Raw genomic sequence first — 13910 nt, 5'->3', positions numbered from 1 at the left:
TACTCATAAACCAAGACTTCTTCGTTTTCCAAGTCAAAATTTTTTTTAATTTAACTTTGCTCGTCTTGCAGAACACTCGCAAACTACGTTACTCGCAACCCAAGGTTATATATATATATATATATATATATATATATATATAAATGCAATATATATTAAGTCATAATTATGAGATATTCATTCATAATTACAAGTTAGTAAGTATATATATATGGGTGATTCCATCTCAAATGAACCAGTGGAAGAGAAATTTTCCACCATCACCTCTCAGATTTTGCTGATTTTTTCACCAATTGTTGATATTGCCATGAAAATAAAAAACCCCAATTTTTTTGTCCCAACTCCCACTCGTTAAAAAATGGCAGCCATCTTAATTTTTGGCCTCAAAGTGCTTTAAGACATGCCACGCCCCTTTTTGAAATCCTCTTTTCCTAGATAACTCACTTGCTGTATGTCATATGCAGGTGAAACTGGGTATATTTATGTAATTTTTTATGTAGATTCAGATTCAGATTTTTTCAGATTCAGATTCCGTAATCAGCTATCTCCTGTGGTTATGGAGATATTTCTGAAAAACAATTTTTTGGGTACCCCTTTTCGACCCCCCAGAACCCAAGGTCTGCATGTATATATGTTACTCAAGAAAATAGGGGTTACACATCACCTTATCTTGAAAATAAATAAAAACCAGAGGTGTGTTATGCCCTGTTTTATAGAAATCATCAAAAATAAATTGTCTAGGTTTTGCAAATGTTTTACGATTTGATACACATTTTATATACAGAGAATGTACATGGATCTACACAATAGGCCTTATCTACCAGTAAATGTGTTATTTTATGGTGGTACATATAAGATACATTTATTACTGTCAAACAGTATCCTGTAACTGAACCATTCAGGTTCATACTGATCAGAAAGTTGAATTATCTCCAACCAACTCCATGAGTGACCTCGCACTCAAGGAACTTGAGGATGATTGCATCATCTTTTTCTTCGTACTAATTGAGTGTGTTTCATTTATGTTAATTCTTTTACTAAATCTTTCCAATGTAGTTTGTTGTCTTAATCACAATCTGATTACAAAGACTTAGTGGCAAAACTTGTCTGTTCTTTGGATTCTCGTGACTATATGTTGCACAGGCGTGAGCAGTGGCCCCCAATCAAAACTATCTGATTATCTTAATTAGGGAAGGGCAATATGGCCAAAAATATTAATCACGATATATATATTTGAACATTTGCGATAACAATATAATTGACGATATGATTGACACGAGACAAAATACTTTACAATTCCAAAACTTTATTACTGCAAAAAAAAAAACATCAACTTATTTTCTATTAACTAGCAGCTGTTTGTATGTGCATTAAAGCTATATAAAATTTTAACAGTGCAAATGCAAATTCCTTGCGGACAATTTAACCAAAAGGCATTTCCAGTAGAAATGGGCTGACATATCCTGAGCATAACCATGTATAATATACACAAAACTTAAAAAGAGTTGCTTTGCAACATAAAACTGCAGTGTGGTAAATAAATAGGTCAAATAATAAAACTCAAAACTCTTGAGTAAAAACAAAACAAGCAAATAAAAAACATGGATAAATTATGCAACGGCTCATGGAAGTTTTTCACGTACTTTAACAGCTTTGTTGTACTCAAACAAGTGCTTCTGCTTTAAATTATAAAAAAAAGGTTTGTGGTGTTTCCTCCCTTCGCCACGACGACCCGCTTGCATGTTATGTTCTACAAAAAATTGTGCTTTGTTGGGTATCTGACGGGTGAAAACCAAACCAGTTCCACACTACTGAAGTTGCACCATTTTTACAAACCAATTCTGGTTCATCAACGATCCGCTTTCGCCCTTCTTATTCTCCGCGGCCGCCATGCTTTTTCCCCCATAAAAATGTATGAAAACAAAGGCACTGCGCATGCGCGTTTTACCCCTATTCAATCGCGATATTTCATTTACTTATTATTGCCTAACATTGTACTGGTATTACCGTGAAAGGTATAATATGGCCCAGCCCTAATCTTGATGGTATATTTGAAAATGCTGATTTGGACCCAGATGACACTGTTCAGTTCAAGCAGTGGAATCATGAAAGCCATGGCAAAATTTCTGACATGTCTTTGTGTCTGATTTTATTATGAGACTTTGTGAAAAATGTGACTCCTGCACAGCTCATCACTATACAGCCAAGGCCCAAGCTGTTTATTTAAAAGAACTCCAAGAGAAACAGTCTTTGACTAGATATGCATTACAGAAGAATTTAAGGTTACTTTTACTTTAAAAGGAGCAGATTTTATGAGTATGCATTAAGTATTCTACAGATATTGCAGTACATTTCTGTATGTCAAATCATAAAATGTTGCAAAACCTGGACAATTCATTTTTAAAGATTTCTATAAAACAAGGCATAACACAACTCTGGTTTTTATTTATTTTCAAGATAAGGTGATGTGAAGTAACCCCCTATTTTTTTGAGTGACATATATACATGCAGACCTTGGGTTCTGGGGGGTCGAAAAGGGGTACCACAAAAAATGTTTTTTTAGAAATATCTCCATAACCACAAGAGATAGCCAAATTCTGATTGCAGAATCTGAATCTACATGAAAAATTACATAAATATACCCAGTTTCATCTCCATATGACATACAGCAAGTGAGTTATCTAGAAAAAGAGGATTTCAAAAAGGGGCGTGGCACGTCTCGAAGCGCGTCAAGGCCAAAAATCAAGATGGCTGCCATTTTTTAACAAGCGGGAGTTGGGACAAAAAAATTGGGGGTTTTTATTTTTATGCCAATACCAACAATTGGTGAAAAAATCAGCAAAATCTGTAATCATGTGGTGGAACCCACTGGTTGATTTGAGATGGAATCACCCATATATATATATATATATATATATATATATATATATATATTAGTGCTGCACGATTAATGATATCGCAATCGCGATGTCAGTCTATGCGATTACATTACAGCAAATGTTGCGATTATATTAAATAAACTAGGGATGCACCGAAATTTCGGCCGCCGAAAATTTTCGGCCGAAATAGCATTATCGGTTTCGGCCGAAACGTAAGAAAGCGCCGAAAATAAAAGCCGAAAATGTCGCCATGCCTCTCCCATCCTCCCGTCTCGTTCGCGCTGTCATTACGCATCAAACACAGAGTATGTCGGCGGTTTGGAAGCACTTGGAAGCAAGTTTTGTTATTGTTAAACAGCCTTATTACTGTTATTTATTATCAATAAAAGTTTGATTGCTTAATTAATTTGTAGTTTTTTTAATACAAACAAAAAGAAAATATTTTAAACACGTTTTTTTAATGAAGTCATTTTCGGTTTCGGTATCGGTTTTCGGCCAAGTGCATCCAAAAATTTCGGTTTCGTTTTCGGCCCAGAATTTTCATTTCGGTGCATCCCTAAAATAAACAAATGCGTTCGCGGACGTAACAAGACATTCATTCTAAGAGCTGCATGGCCATTTCTTATGTCAAAAATAACCAGTCAGACTCATGTAGCGCGCGTGCTGGTGGTCACGTGACTTTCCGCAGCGCAGTGTGGAGACGGAAGAAAATGGATACAGAAGAGACCGACGCTGAACTTGTGCGCAGAAAAAATGCAAACTCTGTTATTTGGCGATATTTTGGTTTCAGGATATCGGACACTAAGCAGAAAGAGGTACTGCGCAAAATTGGCAAAACTAAAGTCGCTACATCAGGTGGCAACACGACAAATTTATATCAGCACCTGAAGCAACACAGAAAAGTATGATAAATGCATGGCGGTAAAAGCCAAGAGTAGTAAAAAGACCAAACAAAGCACAACCCAGTGTGAGCAAAACAAAACAACACATTATTACAGATGTGTTTGTAAGTCTCAGTAAGTGACGTAGCGACGTTGAACTTGAAATAACTGCAGTGAAATTCTTTTTAACCCCTACGAACCTTTGGTCAAGCAGGACGACTGAGACATATATTAGCCTAACCGCGCACAATGAGTTTGAACTGAAAAGCCGTTGCCTGCAAACATCGTATTTCCCTGACGATCACACCGGAGAGAACATACTGTAGCCGCGGGTTTGAGAGAGGCACTGGCTGCATGGGACCTCTATAAGGATGGTTTGGTCGCAGTCGCAACAGCGGTGGCGCTTAATCACTGGACTAGGTTCCAGTGCTTCGGGCATAGACTTTATTTGGCCATCAGTAAGTTAAATTAATTTAATCTTTTCATATTTAAAGCTACTTAACTGTATGTTAGAGAGGACAGCTATTAACAGATTTATTTAAGAATAAATGGAAATACAGTGTATGAGAGTGTATGACTCTAAAATTAATATGTTTAAAGGACACTTTTCTTTCCTTTAATCTCTTCTTCATCATTAGATTAAAAATGGTGAGTGATTTAATAAGAATACCAATAAAGTATATGTTACATCCTCCTTAAATGTCCCTGTTTTGGGACCAAATGTAAAAAAAAAAAAAAAAAAAATTAAATGGGTATTTGTTTTATTTATCTGTACTTTTTACTTTTTAAGTTTTTAAGTTAATTTAATGTAATTTAATTCAATAATGTAAAGATGTTACTGTTATTTAAATTTGTACAATTTTGTTTTAATTAGAAAACATTGTTCATTTGTTCATAGTTGCTAGATTGCACTGTACTCCATATCTCAGTTGAGAAATTTAAATTTCTGCATTATTAGTAATGTGGGTGGATTTTCCTTGATAACAAGCAAGTTGAGTCATACCACTTGTTTATCGTATCGCAATCGTAAATCGCAATTTTGACCTTAATAATCGCAATATGACATTTTTCCCAAATCGTGCAGCCCTAATATATATATATATATATATATATATATATATATATATATATAAGTGTGTGTGCATGTGCGTGTGGAGTGGAGATCCATCAATTCAATCCATACATCCGTCCATAGCGCGTCCGTCCAAGTTCCCATTTCCGGCACTATTCACATTTTTATGTCAATAAAATTTTATTTCTTTGTAAGGTTTAGATTTAGACCGGATCTGGATGTGTATGTGCTTGTGTGTGTGTATGATGTGATGTGTACGTGAGTGTGTGTGTGAGAGCGAGAGAAAAACAGATGTCAGCAGGCACCTTTAAGGCTTATCTCAAAGAGCCAGAGAGCCAATATGAGTGCTGTGTGTACAAATTCAATTCCAAAAAAATCCCGATTTACTACCATGCAGCAAATAAAGGTTTTGTGAGTGTGTGTGTGTGTGTGTGTGTTTACCTCAAATCTCTGATTGATGACTTTTTTGCCCTTTCTACTCCATGAGATTCGGGGCTGTGGGTCTCCTGTGGCCTGACACACGAATGAGGCGACTCCGCCCTGCACGCCGGTTTGGTCAGTGGGTGTCCGGGTGAAACGAGGCGGACCTGAAGTGGAACAAGTCGTACGTTTCAAAGTGCTCTTCAACTGTCAAATGCATTGTAAAAATAAATAAATAAATAGATAGATAGATAGATAGATAGATAGATAGATAGATAGATAGATAGATAGATAGATCAATCAGCCGTAGCATTGCGACCAGTGACAGGTGAAGTGAATAACGCGGAGTATTACAACGACACCCGGAGGAGAGTGAGTGCAGGTGTAGCGTTAAGATTCTATCGAGTTTAACAGGGGTCTAACTGTATCAGAACTGAAATAACTCCAGCTCTTTTCTGGTGTCCAAAAAAAAAAGAAATCCAGTCAACCACACACAAGGTCCTAAGCGGCCAAGACATATGATGCATGTGGGGAGAGAAGGATGACCAGTACAGTCTGGTCGTATAGAAGTAGCTCAAAGTAAGTAAAAGCTGTAAAGAAGGCAAGTCAGCAGGGGCAGTGTGATGATCTGTGTACCACCTACTGTATCTAAACATAACGAAAAACAATGTACGCCCCTTCATGGAAACTGTGTTCTCTGATGGCTAATGGTCTGAGGCGAAGAGCTTGAGTCACCATCATTTGAATCGAACTTACCGTGTGTAAAACGTTCTGGAAAGACAAGTCTGAGATCCAAGGAGGTCTCACTTCACTAATTAAAGCATCTGCTAGTGACAGATACAGAGGTTACAGTGGAGTCAGGGCTGCCTTTGCAGCAATACGGCGCACCTGACTTAATATTTGACAGCCTTTATTCATCACATCTATATTACTACACTAATTTTTTTTGGTTTTATTTAGGTTTTTTTTTTTTGAGTCAATGTGCGTTCTAATCAGCCTAAAGTGCCCAGTGAAGTGCACTACACAGGTTGTTGAGTCCTGTTAAGTGTAACTCAAAACCGCAGGGAACGTAAATATTCAGTTCAATGGGAACTGCGAACAGTGTACAGTAGGAAACGAGTGAACAACAGGTCTTTCATTGCGTCTCACTGGAGCGTGAAAAAACATGAAGATAAAAGGGGCTTACTGCATAAACTACCGTTCAAAAGTTTGGGGTCACTTTCTAACTCCATGATCGTTCCTGATTTTTATTTCTTTCTACATTGTAAAGTATTGCTGAAGGCGTCCAAAAAATGCATTAATCTCCTTTGAACAGTTAATGGTGAGATGTGTCTGCTACTTATGCTCTGTAAAGACTTCATAACGCCTCTAATCTGAGGTGCTGTTAATTGGTCATTTTTCAGGCTGATAACTCTAAATGAACTTCTCGTCTGCGGCAGAGGTAGGTTTTGGTCTCGCCCTCCTGGGATGGCCTTCATGAGAGCCAGTTTCATTATGGTGCTTGAGGGATTTTGCAAATGCACTTGACAATACTGTTTTTGCAAGAACTATTACAGAAAGGCTGACCTCTGTGTCTTAAAATAACAACTTACTGTTGTTTTTGCTGTTGTTACGTAATTACCTAATCCCATATGTGTTATTATATAGTTTTGAAATCCCCAGTATTGTTGTAGAATGTAGAAAATAAATTACTAAACAAAAACAAAGAAATTTGCAAGTGACCCCAAACTTTTGAACGATAGTGTATTTATTATCATTATTATTTTATAGGATGACATCATATTAATAGGACACAATAATTATTTTTTTTTATTTAATCCAGAAATCTTTAGTATTATGTAGGCTAGTGGTCTGTAAAAATAATAAAAATAATAAAAATTTTCTGTACATATTTAATAAATTATTATAATTAATCAGTAATGTATTTGCAAGTTATATACACTTCAATAGTATGTTTTATAATAGTATCAGTTTTTGTTTCAATAAATATTCAATATTTAACATCCGTAGTGTGAAATTTCCACAGCAGCGACAGGTATTCGAGGTGCTTATGGTGCCATGGTAACGCACAGAGGAAGTGACGTCTGCACTGTTTTGGTGTTGCAAATGGTAAAGTTTTATCGAGGGAGGTTCACTTCACCAACATTTCCTGCACAAACAGGGAGAACACGCAAACTCTATGCACACAGACCCGAAGCGGGAATCGAACCCAGAACCCAGTGCGTAAAAACTCCCAAAGCTTCAGTTTAAATATATAAAATCTGTGCTGTCGAGATTCACTCGAGAGAACTCTGCTTAGTTTCTGGCTGTTGCTTTAATCGAGTGAGCGGATGAAAAGCATGACACGATGGACGCTCGCTCACGATTAATCTCCATCCTGATGCTTTGATCAAGAACAAACAAGGAGCTATGGGTTTTTTCTTTTTTTTGCACAATGCATGCGTGTACTGTGTGAGTGTGTGAGTGAGTGGTGTGTGTGAATGAGTGGGTGATTTATTTATTTATCACCAGACAAAGTCGTGACATCCTGTTTTACATGGTGTGATTTTGCACATGGGAACGAGTCCCGAACGAGACGCCCACACGGAAGTGCTTAAGCGAACAAACGAACCTTTTAAACACCTCGAGTCTTTTAAAAACGTCAAGGCTGAGGGAACCTGTACACCGTATCGATAAAGGAACTGAGGATTAAGTTACTGATTGATGTGACGCTGGCGAATACCACGCAATGATAACAACAACACCTGTGACATCATTTCCTGATATCGTTATTATTAGGGTGTTGCATTGTTTACACACACCTACTAGTCTGACACTGATTAAGTGTGTATAGAAATCACGAGAAAATTTTTATTTTATTTTTTTGTCCAGTGTTAACCACAACTCAAAGTGCACGACATCACTTCCTGTACCTGGACTGATTGATTCGTTCCACGTGGCAGTGTGTTCCTGTCTTCCTAAAGAATTGCACCTTTGCAAGTCACAAGTTGTGTGTAAGATATAAAAAAAAAGAGAGACTTACTTTGAGAGTGTGTGAGCGGCAGCACACTCAGCAGTATTGGCAGGACCAGCTGGACGGCGGCTTTGTAGATCATGTGACCTCTGGCCATCCTTTCATTGGCTCGTCTCTTGACTCCTGAATCACCAAGCGCTGCAGGTGCTCATAACCTATAATCAAATAAATAATAAAACATACATAATAGGTTAGATCATCTGGGAAATTTTGGGAGGGGGGGGAAATAAATCCTGAAAATATGAAACACACCATATACACACACACACATCTTTTCCACATCGAACTAAATTGGCACTAGAATGGGGATGAACAAGCACAATGCAGAAAACATTATCATTTCTCCTTCCGTCTCTAAACGATTCCTGCTACAGAGTTCCATCATTTTACCGGCGCGATTCGAGCGAGAAGTCTTGTTACGATAGATTTCATTCCACTTTATAGCCTGAGGGAAGTCTTTTGAAATGGCTGGCGTTACAGGAAATGAACAAGACATGTCTTCGCTGCTGCTTCACACAAAGTAATGAGGGAAAAAAAAAAGAAATAATAGTAATAATGATAATAATAATAATTCTATTAAATGCATTCTTTTCAGAAGTCGCGTGTATGGCGTGAAGTGTGTGGAGCCTGCTGGGATTGATTTCGAAAAGACTTAGAAAGAGCGAGCTCTGCTGCGTTTAATATCCAGGAATTACAGTTCTTAATTTAGGAAAAAGGGCGTAAAGAATCTGATCATCGGCTCTCTCGAGCAGGCAGATGCTGACGGGTGTTTCTGGGACACTTTTATCTGATTGCGTTTCAGCATCTGTGGTGTAAAGCAAAAGCACAAACAAAAATAAAGAAACAGGAGGAATTACGTTCTCCCTCGAGCTCATAACGATTGAAGCTGAATATTTCCTGAGATGTGAGAGTGAATGCGAGAGAAAGAGAGAGAGAGAGAGAGAGAGAGAGAGAGAGAGAGAGAAAGGTGAGTCGCTAAGTGAAGCTGCATTAAATATGGATTGTGGGCTTGGGGAATCGCCATGGTAACTCCTCTCCCATGAGAAACTCGCCTGTCACACGAAATCAGCATCATGCGGATTTTTTTTACCTCCCTCTTCTTCTATCCATTTTTCATTTTTTTCTCCTCTGCTTTCGGAGGCTTCCCTTTGCTTTTACCACCGCGAGGGACGAAAGACTACACGTGTCATTTTCTGTAGGGATTCACACAGGAATGGCTCGGTAATAGAAGGGGTGGGTCGCACACGCACACACACACCGCACGAAGAAGATGTAACTGTCATCGAGTGTGTTAAAACTAGGTCACACACACACACATTGGCTCATTTGGAAACCACACACCAGCTTAATTCAATCCCCAAATTGCATACACACAAACCCACACGCAGAGTAATGCACTAATAGCTCACTCATAAGGGACCTGACTCATCCTGTGTATGTGTGTGTGTGTGTGTGTGTGTGTGTGGTTGCATTACAACATATCACTTTTCCCTACGACAGTCAGGTTTCTAAAAAAAAAAAGAAAAAAAGAAAAATAAATATTTTTCGCTTGATTTGTTTGGCCACTTTATTAGGAACAGGACGATCCGCTCTGTGGGTCGGTCACGTGCCAGTGCTAAAAAGACGTCACGTGTGAATGACTATAGTGGAGTGGAGTGGAGTTTGACTCCAAGTGTAAAGCAGATCGCACAGACTTCTGCATTACAGTCAGCTGGTGCAAATTCACAGTCTGACAGAGATGCTGCTGCTAATTTTAGCACTTTGTCATTTTCTGCACACTCTGAGGCAACCGCAGAGCGCGCACACACACACACACACACACACACAAAGAGTGTCGCAAAGAGTGACGCTGGTTATAAAACGGTACCACGGATTAAGATCGAGGATCAGTTATTTGTCACACGTACCTTACAGCACAGTGAAATATATACAGGTTAAACTAGAAAAATTTTAATATCGTGCAAAAGTTCATTTATTTCAGTAATGCAACTTAAAAGATGAAACTAATATATAAGATAGACTCATTACATGCAAAGCAAAATAGTTCAAGCCGTGATTTGTCATAATTGAGATGATTACGGCTTATTGCTCATGAAATTCCCAAATCCACAATCAAAATAAAACAAAGGTTTGTACATAGAACATATCAGACCTCTGAAAAGTATAAGTATGCACATGTACTCAGTATCTGGTTTGGGCCCCTTTTGCAGCAATTACTGCCTCAATGCGGCGTGGCATGGAAGGTATCAGCCTGTGGCACTGCTGAGGTGTTATGGAAGACCAGGATGCTTCAATAGCGGCATTCAGCTCTTCTGCATTGTTCGGTCTCATGTCTTATCTTTCTCTTGGCAATGCCATAGAAAATAGAGAATCTATGGGGCTCAGGTCAGGCTAGTTTGCTGGCCAATCAAGCACAGTAATCCCATGGTCATTGAACCAGGTTTTGGTGCTTTTGGCAGTATGGGATGGTGCCTACTGGAAAATGTAGTCAGCATCCCCATAAAGCTCGTCTGCAGAAGGAAGCATGAAGTGCCCCAGAGTCTGGCAGATTTTCCGTCTCTGGTAGACGGCTGCGTTGACCCTGGACTTAATAAAGCACAGTGGACCAATACAAGAAGTTAAAATGGCTCCCCAAATCAACACAGACTGTAGAAACTTCACATTGGACTTCAAGCATCTTGCAATATGTGCCTCTCCATTCTTCCTCCAGACTCTGGGTCCTTTGTTTCCAAATGAGATATAAAAGTTGCTCTCATCAGAAAAGAGGACTTTGGACCACTGAGCAGCGGACCAGATCTTTTTTTCTTTAGCCCGGATAACATTCTGACATTGTTTGTTGTTCAGGAGCGGCTTGACAAGAGGAATACGACATTTGAAGCCCACGTCTGTGTGCGGTGGCTCTTGATGCACTGACTCCAGCCTCAGTCTACTTCTTGTGAAATTCCTGAACACTTTTAAATGGGCTTTTCCTGACAGTCCTCTCCAGGCTGCGGTCATCCCTTCTAGTTTTCTTCCACACTTTTCCCTTTCACATAACTTTCTATTAATGTGCTTTGATAAAGCACTTCGGGAACACCCAACTAACCTTTTGAGGTTTCCCTCCTTATGGAGGATGTCAATGATTGTTTTCTGCACAACTGTCAGGTCAAAGCAGTCTTTCCCATGATTGTGCTTTCTACTGAACCAGACTGAGAGACCGTTTAAAGGCTCAGGAACCCTTTAAAAGTGTTATGGCTTAATTAGATGATGAGAGTGGGACACTTTGAGCCTAGAAAAGTGAAACCTGTTTCACCTGTATATATACATATATTTAGCATATCCCAGTTTTGCTTCATCACTGAGTCAAAGGTCAGCGATAAGCCTGAGCATGTGCACGTGATCCTGGAAGTTACAGTTACAGAGCGGAGGCGACGACCTCAGGGCAGCAGAGTAACAAAGTCCTTTACATTAAAGGCTATGATAGTCATCATCATCGGACGGGGAATCCTGTCAGCGACAGAGAAGTACAGGAACCGGATCAGGATAAATAATTAATTCAACCCTTATCTGAATCCTGATACCCCAAAAAAATCATCGTCACGTTTTTTTATAATGCTGTAAGTCAGTTGTGACTGAGAGAGCTCGAGATTTATCTATGATAAAGGTAAATCGAATCAACGTTGGTTTATTTGTTCCTAACAAGCGTTACTTTGCGCTCTGCAGAGACGCCTCCCACACCTTGATTTGTTCTCCGCAGGAGCCTGGACATTCTCTTGCACGAGAGTGGATTATCTTACACTAACACGCGTCCATTTTTTTTTGCAAACATTTGATATTTTTTGAAAGCCTGCATAACTTCAAACTCACACACGCTGCTCTTAGACTGTGTTAAAAATCCTCATAGAAATATTTTCAGGTAGAACATGCGTTTGTTTTCCTGACAGGGAAATTATGTAGAACATTTTTGGTTGATGAGGATTTGCACCATTTCAGGTTTAACGTGAGTGTGAGTTCACATATTATTTCCTTTCATAAGGAAGTCGTCGTGAACGAGGTTTAGAAAAGCAATTCCTAGAGAGATCTAAGAAGTTGGCACCAAGTGACACAGTTATGCTCTATATCGTTACAAAATTTCGACGTTCTGATGGCGTACTGTGTCAACATTACTCGAGCAAATTGTCTCCTTTTGTAGGAGTCTGCAACAAACCTTTGAATCTACATGAACAATGTGAAGACTATTGAGCACTTATAATTACACATAGCGTGGTTTAATCCACACGTTAATACGTAAGTATGTTATTATTTTTCATTAGAAATAAACTCACAGATGACGACAAGGTAAAACTGTTTGTCTTTTCATTTCAGTACTATATATTTTGGCGCATACTGTAATTCCTTAATAGCAAAAAACATCACGTTTCGTTTTCTATGAGATTGAACTACCGTTCAAAAGTTTGGAATCACTTTCTAACTCCGTGGTTGTTTCTGATTTTTATTTCTTTCTACATTTTTGTAAAACGATACCGAAGGCGTCCAAAATACACAATAATCTCTACAGCTGGAACGATCGAGTAATTCGATTATAAAAAATTATCGAAGCAAAATAATCTGCCTCGAAGCTTCTTTTAATTAATTTTAAAAGCTTGCGTTATGTTTTTGCAAAGTTATTTGTTTGGGGTGACACAGCGGGCTTCTGGATACAAGCCAGCAGTAAACAACAACAGAGAAGAAGCGCTTACGTCACCCACCAAAGCAAATGCGACTGCAAAATAGAAAGGAGCGATAAAAATATCAGCGAGCCAAAGAGATACCAGCAAGAGAAAACAAAAAAAATTGTCAGTAAAGACTTTTGTTATACCTGAGCTGTAGATTTAGAAACTTTTAGTTCTTAAAGTAAACAAGCTGTTCCTTGTATTGTGAATAATGACTATGTTTATTTTTAATAAAATGCTGTATGCATTTAAAAAATAAAAGTAGATTTTTCTTAAAAGAAAACCTTTTTTTATTTTTTTTTATCCGATTAATCGATTACATTTTTTGGATGAATACTCGATTACTAAAATATTCGATAGCTACAGCACTAATAATCTTTTTTAAACAGTTGATATTGAGATGTATCTGTTACTTTTGCTTTGTAAATCCTTCATAACGGCTCTAATTTAAGATGCTGTTTGTTAATTGGTGATTTCTGAGGTAACTGTTACTTTAAATGAACTTCTCTGCAGCAGAGGTAAGTTTTGGTCTTGGTTTCTGAGGAAGGTCTTCATGAGAGACAGTTTTATCATATGGGGTTTTATGGGTTTTGTAAATACACCCGACACAATACAGTGTAAATACATTTGACACTTGCGAGAAGTGTTCCGGAACAGCCAACCTTTGAAGTTTAAAATAACTGACAGACGTTGTTGTTAAATCCCTAAACAAAAACAAATAAATTTGCAAGTGATCTCGAACTTCTAAGCGGCAACATTTTCACAGGTGATCTACTGCTCAAAGCAAGTGCAAAAAAAAAAGGTTGTTTGCTAAAAGTTTATACCCCTGACAAAGATGCAGAGTGGCCTGGGCCTGAGTTAGGGGTTCGTCTGTAATATACTGTGCTCCTTCAGTGGAATTCCTCAGAGTGGCACTGCAGGCTCGGATCAGCACCTCGACGCGGTGCGCTGTAG

The 13910-nt window shown here is 38.4% G+C and overlaps 1 protein-coding gene across 1 annotated transcript in view; it reads right to left on the bottom strand.

Annotated features, from left to right (window-relative positions):
• Window positions 1-13910, bottom strand: part of ptprdb (protein tyrosine phosphatase receptor type Db) — a 92742-nt gene that overhangs the window by 35047 nt on the left and 43785 nt on the right. Inside the window, exons 5-6 of the mRNA XM_053479717.1 lie at window positions 8275-8420; window positions 5274-5419 (exon numbers count right to left, since the gene is read on the bottom strand). Coding sequence (XP_053335692.1) covers window positions 5274-5419; window positions 8275-8362 — 234 coding nt within the window. The 5' untranslated portion in view covers window positions 8363-8420. The remainder of the gene's footprint in view (window positions 1-5273; window positions 5420-8274; window positions 8421-13910) is intronic.

The sequence above is a fragment of the Clarias gariepinus genome, chromosome 20, assembly GCF_024256425.1.
Source record: "Clarias gariepinus isolate MV-2021 ecotype Netherlands chromosome 20, CGAR_prim_01v2, whole genome shotgun sequence".
Classification (NCBI taxonomy): Eukaryota; Metazoa; Chordata; class Actinopteri; order Siluriformes; family Clariidae; genus Clarias; species Clarias gariepinus.
Note: the sequence above shows the minus strand (reverse complement) of the source record. Positions and strands in the feature narration are given on the sequence as shown.